Below are 14,632 nucleotides of genomic sequence, written 5' to 3'. Positions count from 1 at the left end.
TTTCTTTTGTCAGGGCTTCCACATGTACTTCAGCAGAGAACACCACCCCCAACGTGTGGCATGCTGGGAACCGTGCACTGGGTGCAGACTAGCAGAGCTGAGTGTGTTTGGTGTAAGGGACTAGAGGAGGGGGCCTGAGAGGCTCTTTGCCGGGAGCTCTTTGGGCTTAGGTTGGAGCTGGGTACCGTACATTGGCATACTAGGGCCCCTGGACCTAAACACATAGACAAGGTTGGAGCTGGGTACCGTACATCGGCATACTAGGGCCCCTGGGCCTAAACACATAGACAAGGTTGGAGCTGGGTACCGTACATCGGCATACTAGGGCCCCTGGACCTAAACACATAGACAAGGTTGGAGCTGGGTACCGTACATCGGCATACTAGGGCCCCTGGGCCTAAACACATAGACAAGGTTGGAGCTGGGTACCGTACGTCGGCATACTAGGGCCCCTGGACCTAAACACATAGACAAGGTTGGAGCTGGGTACCGTACGTCGGCATACTAGGACCCCTGGGCCTAAACACATAGACAAGGTTGGAGCTGGGTATCGTACGTCGGCATACTAGGGCCTCTGGGCCTAAACACATAGACAAGGTTGGAGCTGGGTACCGTACGTCGGCATACTAGGGCCTCTGGGCCTAAACACGCAGACAGGGTTGGAGCTGGGTACTGTACGTCGGCATACTAGGGCCCCTGGACCTAAACACATAGACAAGGTTGGAGCTGGGTACCGTACATCGGCATACTAGGACCCCTGGGCCTAAACACATAGACAAGGTTGGAGCTGGGTACCGTACATCAGCATACTAGGGCCCCTGGACCTAAACACATAGACAAGGTTGGAGCTGGGTACCGTACATCAGCATACTAGGACCCCTGGGCCTAAACACATAGACAAGGTTGGAGCTGGGTACCGTACATCAGCATACTAGGACCCCTGGACCTAAACACATAGACAAGGTTGGAGCTGGGTACTGTACATCGGCATACTAGGGCCCCTGGGCCTAAACACATAGACAAGGTTGGAGCTGGGTACCGTACGTCGGCATACTAGGGCCTCTGGGCCTAAACACATAGACAAGGTTGGAGCTGGGTACCGTACGTCGGCATACTAGGGCCTCTGGGCCTAAACACATAGACAAGGTTGGAGCTGGGTACTGTACATCGGCATACTAGGGCCCCTGGACCTAAACACATAGACAAGGTTGGAGCTGGGTACCGTACGTCGGCATACTAGGGCCCCTGGACCTAAACACATAGACAAGGTTGGAGCTGGGTACCGTACATCGGCATACTAGGGCCCCTGGGCCTAAACACATAGACAAGGTTGGAGCTGGGTACCGTACATCAGCATACTAGGGCCCCTGGGCCTAAACACATAGACAAGGTTGGAGCTGGGTACCGTACGTCGGCATACTAGGGCCCCTGGGCCTAAACACATAGACAAGGTTGGAGCTGGGTACCGTACGTCGGCATACTAGGGCCCCTGGACCTAAACACATAGACAAGGTTGGAGCTGGGTACCGTACGTCGGCATACTAGGGCCTCTGGGCCTAAACACGCAGACAGGGTTGGAGCTGGGTACCGTACATCGGCATACTAGGGCCTCTGGGCCTAAACACATAGACAAGGTTGGAGCTGGGTACTGTACGTTGGCATACTAGGGCCTCTAGGCCTAAACACATAGACAAGGTTGGAGCTGGGTACCGTACATCGGCATACTAGGGCCCCTGGGCCTAAACACATAGACAAGGTTGGAGCTGGGTACCGTACGTCGGCATACTAGGGCCCCTGGACCTAAACACATAGACAAGGTTGGAGCTGGGTACCGTACGTCGGCATACTAGGGCCTCTGGGCCTAAACACGCAGACAGGGTTGGAGCTGGGTACCGTACATCGGCATACTAGGGCCTCTGGGCCTAAACACATAGACAAGGTTGGAGCTGGGTACTGTACGTTGGCATACTAGGGCCTCTAGGCCTAAACACATAGACAAGGTTGGAGCTGGGTACCGTACATCGGCATACTAGGGCCCCTGGGCCTAAACACATAGACAAGGTTGGAGCTGGGTACCGTACGTCGGCATACTAGGGCCTCTGGGCCTAAACACATAGACAAGAAAACAAAGGTACTTTGTAGAATTTGAATTTTAGAATTCTCATTTACAGGGCAACATGATTTCCCTTGAATTGGCAACTTTATTTCTCTAGACACAGCAGGCTCTCTCTCCAGAAATGTTTGTTGAGATACAAGTAGCCCTTGGCCATCGTCCAGGTCTGATAGGCCTAGACCCACATTTAGGTTCCACTCAGATGTGATTGCTTTCACTTCTGGGAAGGCTCTGATTTAAGGTGCATCAGGCTAGTGAGAGCAGCGTGTCCATACTGATCTGCCCACAGGCCTGTGTCCCCTCTGCTTGTCAGTGCAGAGCTCACTTCTGCCTGCGGGGTTTGGTTTGAACCATGAAGGTTCTTCCTTCCTTCCTTCCTTCCTTCCTTAAGCACTAAGAAATGCTGGTGTTTAGTAATTTTAAATTCTTTCAGTATTTCTGGTTCACATACAACATCAGTCAAGTGGCACATTTTTGGGTTTTCTCTGTACCTCTAACAAACTTGAAGGTACTTTTGTGTCTCAGTTTCTGTCTGGAGAAGGGAGCTCCAGCCTCGCTCTAAGTGAGCAGAGGAGTCAAAAAGAAAATCGTAAGACATGTTTCTATCATCATCTGACCTTGTTACAAATGACAAATGGCAAGGAAAGTTTAAATGGTCATCACAGGTTCAAGAGTCTAGTTTCTATAAGTGAGCTTATCCAGAATGGCCATTAGTGAGCTTTTTATTTTCACGTGTGGGTGGGGCAGGAGGGTGAGCTGGACAGGGCCTTGGTGCCGTGTGACGGGGCTGCACTGCGGCACAGTCAGGGTGCGTGGAGACACGGTGGGTGGGGCGGGAGGGTGAGCTGGACAGGGCCTTGGTGCCGTGTGACGGGGCTGCACTGCGGCGCAGTCAGGGTGCGTGGAGACACGGTGGGTGGGGCGGGAGGGTGAGCTGGACAGGGCCTTGGTGCCGTGTGACGGGGCTGCACTGCGGCGCAGTCAGGGTGCGTGGAGACGCGGTGGGTCCAGGCTGCGCGCAGTGTTTGGTATCTGTCACCTAGGAATTCTCGTACTGGGTCTCTTTTAAACAGTGCCCCGTGTGAACTTCCTCTCTCCTTGCTTCCCTTTGGGAAGAGGGAAGTATAGTTAGTGATGTGAACATTTTTGTTTAGCTGATTACCTAGCTGGTCAATGAACTAAGGCAAAGTTTGGCATTACCATGCTTGCTGAATTAACAAAGAAGAATATAACTAAACTTCTAAATAGCTAAAAAGTGCTGACTCAAAACTTTGTTTTATGAAGTAAAAATTCTAAGTTCTTTTCTCTTAGGCTTTATTTTGCTAACTGTCAGAACTCGCACATCTGGCTTCAATTCTGAAATAGTCTGGTTTCATGCTTTAGTGAAAATGAATCCAATCAAATTGGAATTTGCAGATAGATAAAAGAAAGGACTTTGGTGCAGAGAGGATTCTTAAACATAGCAAGGTTATCAGGGAAGGTCTTGAACATTTCCTTTCTGCATGGCCTTTAAGAATGGCTCGTGTCTTCGTCAGCTAGTGTGGGCCACTTGGATGTAGTTCTGTGTAAAAGGTGCCGGGGTGGTGGCTGGTGGAGTAATGACTCCCAGCAACCTTTTCTGGGACTCTTGGTTGTTCTACTTACCATCAGTAACTTTATCCAGACTCACTTATTTGTCATTTGAAGACTCCTTTATTTGGAGGGGGACGTATTGTCTTTTAAGTTAGGTTTTCATTGTGATAGAGTTGAAATAGGCCAACCTGACCAGGGTTACTACCCATACCTCCCTTACAGGCTCCGCATCATCAGCCCAGTTCTTCTGTGTTTGGGTCCCCTTCCCGCCCCCTCCCAGGTGTGGATTACCGCACGCAGCCAAATAACCGTGACCTTCAGATGCAGTTCATCGAAATTCTTGTTTTAACAGCCAGTGAAGCAGAATTGTTTAGTTTGGGGGTAATGTGAAAAACAGACCACCTTGTATGTTCACCAGGTTGCCTTGGGATTATTGAAGAATGATAATTAAAACTGTTTTCAGGAAGATAAACACCTGTCTGTGCTTGTGGGGAAATGTGTTTCTGTGGTCCAGCTGGCACTGACCTGACAGTGGCACCCCTCCCCCACCTCTGAATTTCTTCATCACGTTGACCTTGGAGCCGTTAGCAGAGACTCAGCAGTTGCTCTTTCATAAATAATGCACTCTGTCTGCGATGCCGCTGGAGGCTGCGGCCCAGCCTGCGGGTTTTTATAGTTCATGCCGGTAAACTTTTCGGTTGGATCGGTCAGGGCCGGTGGGCCCCATCCTTTTTCAGGCTGGTGGTGAGAGGAACGAGTCGGTGTGTTTTCTTAAAATTTCAGTGGAGTACAGGAGTGTTGGTAAACTTCTCGGCATGGGCCATGCACTGAACATGGAGGGGCCTGTGTGCTTGCTTGTTTTTAGCTGCTTAAACCTCAAGACCGTTGCTGGTTTAGTAAGACATAGCTGTGCATTGGCACCCAGTGGAGAACTGGCTGCCCCTCTTGAAATAAGTCAGGGTCAGCCCAGACTTGTTGGGCTGCTGTGCGGCGGCTTCACAGCAGATGCTCCAGCGTGCGGTCCAGACTCAGGAGGGGGCGAGGGGGTGGGACCAGAGGAACCAAAGAACTTACGTGCGTGTGCACATAACCAGTGGACATAGACAGCAATGCTGGGGGGTGGGGGGGGTGTCTGGGGAGAAAGGGAAACATCTGTAACAAAAATAAATTAATGAAACAGAAAAAAGAAAGAAAGCTCCTTTTCTGACAGGAATGTGGGTCCTGTTCTGGTAACACGGTCTTTTCCTGCCAGTGAGGTACCGTTTGTGTTTCTCCGTGTAATCGGTGGAAAGTGATGTTTTGAACAGTAAATACATTCAGTGCAGACTTTTTATCCAGCAAGTATTACTTTGGAAAAACCTGTTTCAAAACAGGCTCTTCCCGTCAGGGTTGTCAGTTCTGCATTTCATTTTTCTCTCTGTCCTTTTAGGACCAGTTCTGCGTCCAGGCTTAGTCCCCTAAGGCGTCTCCTGACTGCACACCTTCAGTTCCCTGTCTCCATCCGTCTGCTTGGGCCACGTGATCAAAACACAGGGCCCGGCTTTCCTGGGTGCCTCACCTTTCCCAGGAGAGTTCCCTGGTGCAGTGTCCGATTCTGCTTTTTCAGACTAGGGAGCACGAGGACGCACTCTCATTCCCTAGGCAGTGTTTTAAAAGAAGAATCGTCGTTTTCAAGTATCCTAGTGAGCTTTTAGTGTTAAATGTCTATTGACATGTTTGCCGAGAGAAACGTTGATTTTTCTTCCTCTCTGTTTTGTAGGCCCTGCTTTCTTCCCTGGGCGGTGTGCTGAGATCTTTGCCAGGGGCCAGAGTGTTGGGAAGCTGGGTGTCCTGCATCCTGATGTCATCACCAAGTTTGAACTGACCATGCCCTGCTCCTCCCTGGAAATCGACATTGAGCCCTTTCTGTGAAGATGGGTCTCTGCCGTGTGGTTCTCTCTCCCAGTGTCCCTTTCTCCTCCCCGGCGTCCTTTAGTTGTTAAATAGACCGAAAGCACAGTCTCCTCGTGGGTAAATCCCGCACATTCCCCGCATCAGGCCAGCTCGTGTGAAAACGAACGTGCTGTTTGGGAGAGTCCAGTAGCCGCGGGGTGCGCCAGCAGAGGGCGGGGCCGTCCTGAAATTCAGGCGCTGCTCGGACACGGAGCCTCGCGCTGTGGGCAGTGTCCCTGCTGCGGAGCAGGGCCTGTTTCCCCAGTGACGAGACGAGGTGGCCGATCAGAGCACACTGACCGAGTGGGTCACGATGGGTTTAGTTTTCATTTTCTACGTTTACAGGTGTCCATCCTTGGGAAACAATGCAGCATTTTTAGAAAACCTTTTAGAAGCGGTGATGGTCTAGTAGTTACAGCCTCTGAAACCATTTTAAACTGAAGCAAAAATCTACAACACAAGTATTCAGGATACTTGAGGGTACGACTGGAGGTGTTTTACTCTGTGTCTGATACGCAGATCTGTCTGCCAGGAGCCAACAAGGGTGTGTGGATGTCGGTGCGGTGTGAACACTAGGAAAAACGAAAACCATTGTTGCCCTAGGCCATACATTTTGCCAAAATCATTATTATAAAATCAGAGTTTTAAATAATTGAGCTACTAGTTTCTGTCTTATTTTATAGGGAGGCATTAGATCTCCGAAGTTAAGCTTCTGCAGTCTGCCTTGGTGGACCTCCTAATTTACTTTAATACTTTGTTCTAGGATCATCCTGTAAGTATCATCTATTGAAAAAAGCTGGGGCTAATGTTGGAGAAAAGTGCTCAATTACTATTGAAATGATATGAAATGCAATAAAATGTAAAACTTGAAAGTAAGTCAGGTAGAAATAGCCAAGAAAGACAGACTGGAATCATTTATGGAGCTTTTGCTGAGCCTACTTCTAAGGAGAAACGCCGTCCTGTTACTACCTGAGGGAGGGCAGCGGTGTCCAGCTGGGTGAGACCTGTGGACAGACTCCACCTGCCCCTTCTGTTCCCTTGTAAGCAGTTCCTTACATTTTAAAACATAAGATATGCTCATAAAAAATAATGCTTGTCAAGAGGTTGGTAGCCAGCATCCAGAAAGATTTCTTACACCTTAATATAAAGACACCCCCCAAAATGGACTAAAGATTTGAACGGACATTTCCCTAAAGAAAAGAAATGAGCACAAGAAAAGGTGCTCAGCATCACTGGTCATGAGGCAAATGCAAATAAAAACCACAGAACAAATTAAAATGGCTGAAATGGAAGAAACTGGTTGTACCAAGTGTTGGTGGGACTGGAGCAATCAGAACTTGCATTGCTGGTGGGAATGTAAGATGATGCAGCCACTTTGGAAAGTAGTTTGGCAGATTCTTAAAACATGAAACATACGCTTACCATCCAGCCATTCTGCTCCCTGGTGTACTTCGCCTACAAAGACTTCTGTGCAACTGTTCACACGGTGGGTATTCATAGTAACCACAACCAAAATGTCCAATAGATGAACGAGTAAACGAATTATGGTATATCCGTACTATGGAATACTTCTCAACAAGAACAACAGGCTTGAAGCAACACGAATGCGTCTCAGAGTGTTATGCTAAGTGAAAGAAGGCAGCCAGGAAGAACTACGTGCGGCCCCGCTGTAGGAAGTTCCAGAGACGTCAAGGGCAGATGGGGCGGCGGGAGCCGTGGAAGGAGATTGACTGCAGAGGGTGAGGAAACCTGGATGGGGGGTTTCTGTGCCATTAGCTGAGGTAGCCATGAAGATGTGGGCGATATGCCTCAGTCAAGCTGGGAGGAAAAGGCAACACAACATGGATTTTAATGATTTTGCAGGACACCAGCAGATGTGTGCACAGGGTAAATGCATGAATTTTAGAATCGGCATGGCTGCTCAAGATGCCATTCTCCCCTAGTTTCAGGCTCACTGGTGAAGTCTTGGTTCTTGGGTCATTTGAGAGCCAGTTGTTGAAGTGGGTGGGGCCATTTGTTCTAGCGGCCAGCCCCGTGGGTATTTATTGGATGGTCAGAAACTACTTGTAATAAAAAACCCACTGATACCTGTGATCCCCGCACGAAAGGGGAGAGACCGGTGCCGTCCACCACGTGGGTGCTCTGCCCTGTGAGTCAGGACACGGCAGGAAGGAAACAGGCTCAGTCCCTTAGGACTGAGGAGGAGCTGCAGCCTGTGAGGCAGGGCTCCCCAGCCAGGCCACCCTGCGCTGCCCGGGGGAGGCAGGGCTCCCCAGCCAGACCACCCTGCGCCGGCCCGGGGGAGGCAGGGCTCCCCAGCCAGGCCACCCTGCGCCGGCCCGGGGGAGGCAGGGCTCCCCAGCCAGGCCACCCTGTGCCGCCCGGGGGAGGCAGGGCTCCCCAGCCAGACCACCCTGCACCGGCCGGGGGGAGGCAGCTGGCCTGGAGCCGCAGCAGGTGGGCCCTGCCAGGCCTCTACCGCGGAAGACACCCCTTAGGAAACACGGGGAGCCCTGGTACCAATAGGGAAATTCTAATCGATGCTTGCTCACTTGCCGAAAACTTCCACAACCTGATATCCCTGCCTGACTCTAGTTTATAAAATATTTTTCACATATTTCAACATTTTAATTTTTAGTTTCGTAGTCAAAGCAGGTAGTTAGAATAGGAATTCTTGATTTATAGAATAATTGACCTTCAGAGACTAAGGATGTGTCTGCCCCAAAATTACATGACTGGTAAGTAGGACTGAGACACTTAATAAGAGTAACTTGGAGCTCACCATCACTCAGTACTTTGTGTCATTTACCTATTTATCCACAATATCAAGGTATTTTTATGCTTTTTAAAATATAAAAATACTGGAAAATGTTAAAAATCTCAATGTCACTTCTTTAAAAAATTGTACAAAGGCAGGCCTTCCCAAATTTATGTACCTACCCTCTCCAACAATGTTGCTTGTATATTGACTGACATTTTCCCTTGTTTGGACAGTCACCCACACACATACTCAGAGTTTGTGGGTCATGCTCTACTTACTGGTTTGCACAAGTTTTGCTTTTTATTTTGCCTACTATATCTCATAACATTTCACTTAATGTCCCATTTTTCCAGCTCAAAATCTACAGACCTATGTCTTTCTTTGAAATGATGCAGGCTTCTGCCATACCTAAGTCCAGCTGTTCCTCTGTTGATGGACATTCTGTTGTGTCCAACTCTGCAGTAACAAAATTGGACACACATACACACACGGTCCTAAAGGCTGCAAGACTGTAAACATCCACATTTGCTGTCTGATGGTCACATTCACAGATGCGTGGGGTTACTCAGACAGTTAGAGGGGACTTTGGTGCTTGAGCAGTATGTCGCCCAGCAGGTTAGAGACCTAGCCACCTAGCCGCCTAGGGGATGCTGGGTGACCACCCTCACCGCTCAAGCAGGAGTAGCCTACCTAGGAACCAGCGAGCTGACGGCAGCCCTAGCCCTGGCAGTGGTCACGGCCCTTGGCAATGGTGGCGCCTCGGGTTGGTCAAGGCGCTGCTCACAAGCTGGCTTCTCAGCCGTGGCCTCTTGTTTTCTGTAAACATCACTAACCCAATGCGTGGGTATTGACTTGGCTCTTTTGTCCATTTTATAAAAAACAGACTGGTGGCCTTAAAAGGACACAGTTGCCTTCGGCAAAATATGCCCTCTAAATGACAAAAGCCTTTGACACACCAGGCCACTTCCAAATGATGGCTTATTCTGTTAATAAGGAATTAGCATAACTGTGTGTCACTGGAGGGGGACAGAGGCTGCCACACATCATAAAATTCAAGACCACAGCACACAGCGCGTCTGAGCAGCCCTGAGGCCCGGACCGGACGGAGTCGCTGTGGGGAGGGCTGGTGCCCCACCACCAGGCCACAGGAAGGCGCAGCGGACCCGCCGCTGTTCTAGTGCCCACTGCTGCCGGTTTGTTTTCAAGTCTCCTTTGACTTTCCGCAATGGAAAGGATGACTGTAAACACTAGCGAGACTGCGGCTTGAACAAATGTCTCCAGCAAAGGATTTGATTGAATTATGTCTGGCTGCAGCCCTGTGTTTCTCCCGTGACCAATGCAGTGTGGTGAGAGTACGCTCAAGGCCCACAGTCGGGTCTCATTCCTCACCCGTCCATTTGGCCTCGATTACCTCTGTGGAAGGGAACACGACGTGACCCTGCTTTGGGAGCACTGCAAAGCCCGCGGTGCCAGGATTTGAGTTACTGTGGGACTCGGACACATGGGCAAACCCGTCCTTTCCTGAAGACAGCAAAGGGACGGTGGTGATGTGCCTGCCTGACACCACGCCTTGTAGCAAAGACATTTTCTGCCCAAGTCACAGCTCTTTGTCACGGAGCATGGAAATGGGCCCGGCCCTCCACCTGGTTAGGGCTGTGGGAACCAGCTGTGAAGAATGCTGGGTCAGCGTTCGCGTTGCGCTGGCTGCACACCAGCTAGAAGACCAATCGAGGTGGGTGGGGTTAGTTCGAGATTTCTTAGCTGTTGTTGGCAGAACATTTAAACAAGGAGTACTTGGGGTTATCCTGAGGTGGACAAAGCCAGAATGAAGGGAGCCCTGTAAGCAAACCATGCAGTAAGAAGGAAAGGGGTGGTGTAGGTGAGCTCACGGAAAACAATGGGTGCGACACCTGTCCCAGGGAGGCCCTGGGTTGGTGTTTGTCCAGTACAGTGAACAACTTTGAATCAGCTAGACCTGGCTTCCTCTTTGATTGTCAAGGCGCTTAAGCATTGAGCTGATTCATACATCTTCTTTCTTCCTAAGGAAACTTTTCCTACTTTGCACTCCCATCTAGCAATCCAGATGAAATATGTAAAACAATGCTTTTCAAGACGTTAGACATCAGCAAGGAGGGTCAGCAATCAACAAACAAACCAGGTGAGCCTGTGATCGCCCAGCTGGCTGCCTGGAGAGATTCCAGGCTGGGTGCAGGGATGGGGACCCAGGCAGAGTTGCATCTCCAGGTGTTGAGGACATGGGCTGGGAGGCCATGAAGGCCAGGCAGCCAGAGTCTGTAGGGGGCATGAACCCTGAAGAGAGACTCAGAGGCTTTTCTGAGCCCAAGGTCGTGTACTGATCAGCGTGCATGTCAGGCTGCTGCTTTTACAGGGCTGACCTGCAACCACCCACACACCAGGGGGCGCTGCCTGGAGCTCACACAGGCTGGAGCTGGAAACCCTCAGAAACCAGGAGGCATTGGGTGGTCCTCAGAAGGATTTTGCCTCAGTGCTGGGAAAATCAACTTTAGACTAATTGTCACTCTGGTTCTGCCTAGTAAAGCTTAAAAACAAGACCCAGAAGAATCAAACTAGTTCCAAGTAATGAAATGCATCCCAGAACAAACCTGAAGAATATTTATAGTGATCCAAAGATACCCAGCACTCAGAGATGTATAATTCCCAGTATTTTCCATCCAGTAAAAAGTTATTAGGCAAGCCCTGGCCGAGTAGCTCAGATGGTTAGAGCATTGACCCGATATGCCAAGGTTTCAGGTTCAGTCCCCAGTTGGGGCACATAAAAGAATCAACCAAAGAATGCATAAATAAGTGGAACAAAATCTCTCTCAAATTAATAAATAAATAAAAATTTAAAAATTACTAGGCAAGCAAAGAAGCTAGGAAATACAGGCCTTAATGAAGGGAGAAAATATGAATAAAAAGAATAAAAAATGGCACAGATGATAAAATTTATAGACAAGCATATTATAACTGTATTCCACATGTTCAAGAAGCCAAAGAAAAGACTGGACAAGTTGAGACTGGAAGATGTGTGTTTTGAATTCCTCGAGAAGAAAACTATGATGTAAGAGATAAAAAGGAAAATAGTAACCTGATAAAAATAGTACTACCGCCCTGGCCAGTTTGGCTCAGCGGTTGGAGCGTCGGCCTGCGGTCCGGAGAGACCCGGGTTTGGTTCCCGCTAAGGGCATGTACCTCGGTTGCAGTTTGTCCCTGGCCCTGGTTGGTTGTGCGGGTGGCAGCCACTCGATGTGTCCCTTCACGTCGATGTTTCTCACTCTCTCTCCCTTCCTCTCTCTCCCCCCTACTCTATCTGTACAAAAAATGGAAAAATATCCTCCGGTGAGGATAAAAAAAAAAAAAATAGTACTACCTATTTAATAGCATAATTGATTGATTGCATGAAAATTTACATTAGGCTGTGTTTTTCTCCCCCACATCAAAAACAGCTTTCTAGCCAAATATTTTATCAGTACCTAATGAAGACAGCTAAACTGATCTCGGTTTAGTGTGCCCTGTGCCCAATTTTCGCCTCTCACAGTGCCACCCATCTGGTTCCCATGTGACCGAGGGGCACTGCAGATCTGTTTAGACGCACCGGTGCAGGTAGTTGGCAGAAGCCACCCTGCCCCGCCTGCAGCAATTTGAGACTCGCTTTGTCCAGAGGCATTGACATTCTTTGAACACGTCCATCGGGAAAGACTGGCTGGTGCTCCAGCCACCAGGACCCTGATAGCACAGCAACAAGGAGCTAGGCCAGCAGATGTTCTGAGTGTGTGTGTGCAACAGTGTGTGCACAGCCGGAACGCCTAGCAGCAGCCTTGCTCTGCTTGCTTGTTTTCGCATGCCATGAAGACAGGCGTGGAAAAGGAAAACGGATTTCTGGCTTCATCGAGCTCCCCGTCTCATGTGGCTACAGTTTTTAGAATGTATCATTCTAATCATAGTTCACATTCAACTCTCATTCTTCATATGCTTCCGGTCAATAGCCAAGTCTGCACTACAGGTGTGCCCCACTTCAAGAAAACAATGGACGCAAGGGGCGGCCACAGTACTTCATTGAAGAGCCTTATGTTTTTAGACATGACGAATTTGCCATGATTTTTAAACAGCAAACCCCTCGGTGCACTGAAAATTCAAGTTTAAAAAATCCAAACACAGGCCACTTGTAGGAAAACATCTGACCCCTATTCCTCTTGATCCCAGGCAGCGTCGCACCAGAGAACTGGGGCCTCAGTCAGTCTCAGTAAAGGGGGACGGGAAGCCTTTATAGGTCCCTCAAAGAGCCAGGCTCGTGGAAAAGTATTTTTCAATGCAATTCACAGGACTAGTTCGGAGAACTGAGCAGGAGAGGAGGGAGAAAGACACGGGACAGGGACCGAGCCCCAGGCTGCGGTCCCCTCTGCTTAGAGCCAAGTGAGGACACGGGAATGAAGCTGCCTGGGAGGTTCAGAGCAATGGGAGGGGAAGGTGCACCCTGCAGACTGTTCTACCCTCCAACAAGGACAATGAAAGGGGACTGAAGTCACCGCCAGATGTCACCTCCTCCGGAACGCTCCCACGTGGATGCGGACAATGGACCCACGTGGACGCGGACAATGGACCGAGGGCCTTCTCAGGCTTCCTTCCTGTTCTTGTGACTTGGTCCTGCAAAGTCTAAGCCCCGTGCTGATCCTGACACCACTGTTGGTTCCACACACACTCACCAGCACGGGTTTGGTTGGGGTTCGAGAGCTGGGTGGAGGTGTTGGGGAGGGTCTCTGACAAGCCGTGCCCTCCACGGAGTGTCATCTCCTGCCCCCTTCCCATCCCATCCTGTGCAAACCTCACGGCTCGGCACTCCTCCTGCGAGCCTCCCTTGTGTGGCTGCAGCCCCCACGCTGGAGTTAACGGTCCCTCGTCTCGATCCTGATGCCTTCACGCTTTGGATCTTAAATCGTGATTTCCTGAGCCGAGTCCCCACTCTTCTGGGCGCACTCCGCAGGGCAGATGGGGTCTCACCCTGCCCTGTGCCCGTGGTGCCCAGCGTGTTCGCTATTAAATACACGTACTGTTCAAAGTACAGACAGGATCCTAGCCTTGGCCTTGCAAATACAGGTGTCAGCTTTCGGTCCCATTTCAAGTAGCAACTTTGTGACGCTCGAAGGTAGAGCAAGCACCTCATTGTAATGATGTGAAAAAGGACCGTGTCCATTTTGTTCAGTAGATAGGATACTCATCCATGAAAACTAGCAACACCTATGACATTTACCTTTCAACACAGTGACATTTACCTATGGATACGGCAGAAGGATGCTCTTTAGTATCAAGGAGTGAGAGGTGTCTAAGCACACAAACACACCACTTCCTGTTCATCCCATCTGTGACCTCCATGACACCAACATCCGCCTGTGATTGGATTGTGACGGTGACAGGATTATATAGCTGGCTGGATATTTTGCCCCCTCTCTACCTCAGGTCCAGTGAACTCTGAGAAGAAAAAATCTAGGGGAAAAAAATCGAAGCAGAAACTGGCTTTTAAAGCATTTAATAAGTCATAATCAAACAAAAATGTTTTTATTTTTAAAAGAATAAATTTACATAATGGTACATAAGCAAGAGAGCTGAAAGCTTCCAAAATAGAAAGCAGAGCGTATGACCCTGAGACACCCCGGCTTTGACGACGCGCGGGAAGCATCAGCCTGTTGGGGCGAGGAAACCCCATGTCACAGCCAGTGCGACCATCATGCTTGCGGAGATTTCGGCCTCCCTCTTCAAGGTCTTAGTTCAGGAGTCTCGTGTGTTCGGTTATGGTGTAGGTCTGAGCAGAACTGGCGTGCAGTGACCACAGTTAGACTGGCTACAGGATGGCTGCGCTGGGCCAGGGTGGGGGTGGGTTGGGGGCAGATGACAGGCCCGAGAGGGGCATGTTGTCCCACCTGGCTCCTGGAGAGGCCAGTGGTCCTGAGGGCTTTGGTGTCACAGGCTCCAAATGCAGGGTTGGCCACACCCCAGATCTTCAGCTTAGATTGGATACAGCACTGTGAGCTTGGTTTTAAAGTTCTTTTTTTAAAAATATTGATAGTAGTTGCATTTTTCAGATTTCCACATCCTATTAATTTTTCTGAAGTAATTTTTTTTTTTAAATCATTTTGAAAGTTCTTTATCTTCAGAACTCCGGGTCAAGAGAGGGGCTTTGGACCCTGACTCAGGATACACCAGCAGGGGGCAGTCTTTCCCCAGAGACAGTCTCAATG

The 14,632-nt window shown here is 49.6% G+C and overlaps 1 protein-coding gene across 1 annotated transcript in view; it reads left to right on the top strand.

Moving 5' to 3' along the window:
- Window positions 1-6,978, top strand: part of FARSB (phenylalanyl-tRNA synthetase subunit beta) — a 66,024-nt gene extending 59,046 nt beyond the window's left edge. Inside the window, exon 17 of the mRNA XM_036254297.1 lies at window positions 5,445-6,978. Coding sequence (XP_036110190.1) covers window positions 5,445-5,596 — 152 coding nt within the window. The 3' untranslated portion in view covers window positions 5,597-6,978. The remainder of the gene's footprint in view (window positions 1-5,444) is intronic.
- Window positions 6,979-14,632: the final 7,654 nt, after the last annotated feature.

The sequence above is a fragment of the Molossus molossus genome, unplaced genomic scaffold (assembly GCF_014108415.1).
Source record: "Molossus molossus isolate mMolMol1 unplaced genomic scaffold, mMolMol1.p scaffold_m16_p_11, whole genome shotgun sequence".
In the NCBI taxonomy this organism is placed as follows: domain Eukaryota; kingdom Metazoa; phylum Chordata; class Mammalia; order Chiroptera; family Molossidae; genus Molossus; species Molossus molossus.
This window is presented reverse-complemented; position numbering and strand designations above follow the sequence as displayed.